General features: G+C 36.8%; 1 protein-coding gene across 1 annotated transcript; it reads right to left on the bottom strand.

Moving 5' to 3' along the window:
- Positions 1 to 923: 923 nt before the first annotated feature.
- Positions 924 to 1856, bottom strand: LOC308418521 (vomeronasal type-1 receptor 44-like; the record flags this gene model as incomplete). The annotated part of the gene is made up of 1 exon (XM_080913901.1): positions 924 to 1856. One exon carries the CDS (start codon positions 1854 to 1856, stop codon positions 924 to 926), a length of 933 nt encoding a protein of 310 aa, XP_080770027.1.
- Positions 1857 to 5138: the final 3282 nt, after the last annotated feature.

The raw sequence follows: 5138 nt of genomic DNA, 5'->3' as shown, positions 1-5138 counted from the left end.
TCGATTTGATTCCTCTAAGATCTGTCCTTTGTAATTCAATATGTTTGTGTTTACCTGGCAGACTACGTGTTCAAGATGTTTCTGAGGCAGTAAGTTTCACATTCCTGACCATGGAGATAATGTGATCTGATCCTGTATCCTGACACAACCAGAAAGTGGCTATTCTTACCTTTTACTATTTAAAATATGGCTCTCTGAGCATCACTGTGCAGATGACATTATGGTTCTCTGCATATAATTCTAGCTCCATGCATGTATGTGTGTGTGTGTGTGTGTGTGTGTGTGTGTGTGTGTGTTCATGTGTGTGTTTTCTGAATCATGTGATAATTGACTGTCAAAACAATGTTTCCTTATATATTTTGCCACATATACACAACTGAGGCAAAATAATAATTGGAAATTCTATAGCTTTCACATAGTTAAAGTCATGAAGTGTTCCAGAGAGACAGATCAGTAGTTAAGTATCTTGCTCCATAAAAGACTCAAGGCCAATTATGAACACCCACAGTAGGTGGCTCACAAGTTTCTATACATCTAGTTTCAGAGTTACCTGACACTTCTGGCTTCCACGAGCTCCTGCACTCAAGTAAACCCCCCACTACCCCGCATACACACAATATTGAAACTAAAATCATTCTTAGGATCTTAAAAGCAATGTGTGAACCTAGCTCAAATAAGAGCCCTCTCACAGACCTCCTTTGAATATATACTGAGAAATATAAACCTCATATTATATCAGAGAGGAGATGCTGTTTAATTTTCTTTTATATAGTTCTCATCCACACACAAAGTAAACAGATTTAACCAAAAAAGAAAATTTCATATTATATTTTTAAGCCTTTGAATGTTTCAAATGTTATGATTCATAGCTCTGATGACAATTTACTTGATTATATTAAGAGACCATATCCATCACTGAATAATCAAATATTTACTATTCTGGCACACATTGAACACAAAATTACAGTTATAGGCTTATCAGCACAAATAAACACAAAAGGGCTGACTGAGGCATAGCTATGGGACACAATAATTTGTACACAAAAGAATATTGCATAATTCTTGAAACTCATCCTTGAGAGAAAGATAAGTTTTTCCAAAATGTAGAGAACTACAAAGAAGCTCATGAGCATCAGGATGGTCCTAGTGGCCCTTTGCACTGGGGATGCTTTTGAAGAAAGGCTGGTGCTGTGAAGATACTGGATCTGCTTCTTGTGCCTCCATAGAAGAGCCACCATGTATCCACTGGACAGGGCCACGAGACTGAGAAGAAAGACTTCCCTAATGACTGTCAGTGTGGAAAACAAGCTTGTTCTAGAGTCACTCCTGGGTAGAATTGAGAAGGACATAGTAACATACATAAAATTATCTGAGGTCAAGTTAGGAGTAGCCATAATTGGTAAGAAAACGTGACTGCTAAAAGACATATAGAAAACACAGAGGAAAAGAAAGGCACCTGAGGTATGATGGGGAGATTTATTTTTTAACCTTGTTAAACAGGAGCTTTTAGAACTGAGAGTGATGGTCCAAAAAACATTCAGCAGGCAGGTAGCACAAAGGGTTAATCCCCTCATAAACCTGTGCAAATAGATGAGGGATGAGCATGTGGTAGAATCCCATCTCCCCTGAGGCATAAACAAGTCTTCAGTTATGAGTCCCATAGTTATAAGCAGCATTAATTGGGTTAGAGATAAGCAAGCAATGTAGAGGTCAATGAACTTAGGCTTGTTTTCACCACGGAGCATGCAGAGGTGGAAAAAAAACAGGATACTGTTAGCTGAGATCCCAACACTCACTTCTGAGAACAAGGTGATTTTTATGTTTGTGTCAATGTGAAGTATGTTGTCTTTATTCATTGTATGTGGGTAGAAAGCAAATAACAACATCCTGAGAAGAAATGTGAAAACACTTCATTATGTAATACAGCATTATTCTCAAATGCCAACCAACACTGAGCTGGCAACAAAGTGTCATCACATCCAGTTTCCATGTCATCAAACTGAGCTTCAGCTAACATCACATCAGTGTCATACCCACTGTCCCCACAGTCCTCATGCTTCCCAATCATGGCTGAATTGGTGAAAATTTAACTCATTTTTTGATCAGCTCTTTCTTCAACTGAAACAGAAAAATCAAAATGAGCAAATGAATAGAACAATGGAGCCAGGTTCCCTTTCCAGTGTCAAATCCTTGTCTTTCTCTGATTTTTAAATGACTCTGCCTCCAACATATGACTGTGAAAAGATCTTGACAAACAACTATCAATGTGAGCATACTCTTATTTTTTTCTCTTATTGCATGTAAGATCATTGTGGTAAATAAAACTACAGTTATAATAGATTTAGGGCCATCCTAAGGTCATGTATCCACCCAATCATGAAGCACTGGCTCCACAGATGTCTTTCATTTCCTTTTCTTTCTAAATGCAGAAGACTTCTCCAGACTTCAGAAAATCCAACTCAAAAGACATAAGGAAGAAAATGGGTATTTTATGTAGAATACATCATTTCTTTAATAAACATTTAGTACATATAAGGCCTATACTGTTATAAAAAATTCCCAGAGACAAGTAAATTATTTCCAAATGAAAATCAAGGATATGAAATGAAATAATTTCATAGTTTTGAAATAATATTGTACTCTAAGATAGAATACTCACAGCAAGCACCAATGTTTAAAAATTTTCAAATATTTACTCTTATAACAAGAAAACTTCTCTTTGGTATTAATGAAGACCATTACAGAATCACAACCAATCAATGTCAAGAGTTGTAGATCATAGTCTCAGTGGATCCATCTACCAAGATCTCCTGCAGTAAAGGCTCAGAGAACACTGCAGATAGTGGATTGGAAGATTTAAGAGCTGGGGAATCAGTGAGTTTGCTGTAAGATTGTGTCTCATGGTCATGCAAGATGTGGCTACCTAAGTATGAGCAAAACAAAGATAACAATTAGACATGCCAGAGAACAGAAAAGTCAAATATTCAACCCAAGCAAATATTATAGGCAGCTAAGGAAACTCAGAACAGTAGGAATTATCTTCTCCAGGGAAGAACAGAAAAAAAAATTTTGTCCAAAACAAAATCAGCGTGGAAACACACATACAAGTAGCATTAAACAATTAAGCATGTTGTAGTTATATGTTTAAGAATATGTGTTATGAAATTAAAAGAGGTCAGCATGGGGGTTATTTGGAAGAGTTTTGAGGGAGATGGAAAATTTTTATATAATCATTAAAAATCAAAGATTATGAAATAAAGCAATAGGGAAAATGATAAAATTTATAAACACTAGGCAAGAATTAGTAATTTAGAGCTGAGGTGCACAATTGGTAAAAACAGATAATAATTTTTGTTTTCTCACATAAAAATTGTAAAGTATCAACAACATTCTTCAAAAGACTAGTGATCATCAGCCCCAGATTCTTTGTTATGCTTTACTAAATACTATTCTTGTGATTCGTGAAGTTTTTTATAACACCAGAGTTCCTCCTTGATCTCAGTCCCAAGGAAGAGGATTCAGAGGTGAGGAAGAAAAAGTAAAGGAGCAAAGGAATTCAATTCCAGCAGTGAGGTAACTTAAAGTAATATTTTATGCCACCTGGTCAATATGTTTGAGATTGTGCCATGTTAACCCCAGGAAAGCATACAGATAGTAACAAATGCTCCATCTGCCTTCAGAATATATGGACAGCAGATCACACTGGCACTCGACCTGAATGTCAGCTTGTGATTCATATGTATTCAAAATGGAAGGTATGTGTTTATACACACATTTCATGGAGAATAATGTAAACATTAGTTAAGTTTTAAAAGTTAAAAAATAAAATATATGTTTTCACTAGCAGTTACTAACAAGTAATCCTAATACGTGTTTCTCTCTAATCATTTTTTGTGAAATGCAGTCTTTTATGTTTCACTGGATACAACACAAAGAGGAAACAGACAAAGAAAGAGACAGACAAAGAGACATATAGACAGGAGAAGAGGAAAGACAGACAGAAAGAGAGGGAGATAGGAAGAGAAAGAGGAAAAGAAGAGAGGGGGAATGATCCTTGCAAAAGCACCACATTATCAAACTTCACAGGTAGTGATAGTTGTAGTCCTTTATACAGTGGGGTTCAGCGTGCTTTTTAAAGTATCACTGCACTACCTATAGCCCTGCAAAACATAATCCACTTAGGAACGTCGGGGGTTTTCAGGAGGCAGGAATTTTAAGCTACATTCATATCATCATAAATTCAGGAGCTGGTTACCCTGAAGTCAGAGGATCCTTATTAGTGTGTAGGTAAAACTCGACAATCACTTTCTTGCTGAAGATAAAGCTGGAGAGAGTGACAAGGTGCCCTGTAATTGTGAGCACCAGTTTTTCAGGAGAAACACAAACCACAGCATTAACCACCTGCCAGAACAAGGCTCATTTCACCTGCAGCAAATTCAAATGTGCCTATGTGAAAGTATGTAAAAAATGTTGGGCTAATGTGTCTTTCATATACAAAGCATTCTATTAACAATCAGAATTTCATATAAACTAGCTAAAAAGCATTGTATTGGTTGTCTTCCTGGATGTTAGTGCTCATATGTATAACTATCTAACAGTACAGGAGATGAGAGAACAGGACCGCCACTCCCTACCATCAGAAAAATGATACAAGAGATAGCCTTTTGCACAACAGTGTCCTAAATACAAAATTGAGCCATGCCTAAAATTGCTTTCTATGTCCTGGTCTATTGTGTTTCTCCTACAGAAATGTGATGTTTTGTACATAAGAATAGGAAATGGTTTGGGAAATATGTTGGGAAATAGGAAGGAAAGGCTTAGAGGGCAGAACAGAACAAAATGCACCTAGAGCAAGCAATATCCAGAAGGAGGCTAATTGTTCTTGGCTAGAAGAATTGTAGAAACTTAAATTGCTCAGAAACACAGAGAAAGGCCCCTATTCTGCATTACATTAGGAACACATGACTCTAGGCACCATGTCATTCTTCAGCTACACAAATCAAGGACAGCCTGAGATCCATGACATGATCAATAGGCCTCAAGTAAGTGTCCAGTGTTCAGCCAAACTATGACCTCTCATTGTTATCTGGGAGTAAGTAGAGATTATAATGGAAGAGGGAATACTCTCTGCAGAACCC

This window comes from Micromys minutus (genome assembly GCF_963924665.1).
Source record: "Micromys minutus genome assembly, chromosome: 3".
Taxonomy (NCBI): Eukaryota; Metazoa; Chordata; class Mammalia; order Rodentia; family Muridae; genus Micromys; species Micromys minutus.
This window is presented reverse-complemented; position numbering and strand designations above follow the sequence as displayed.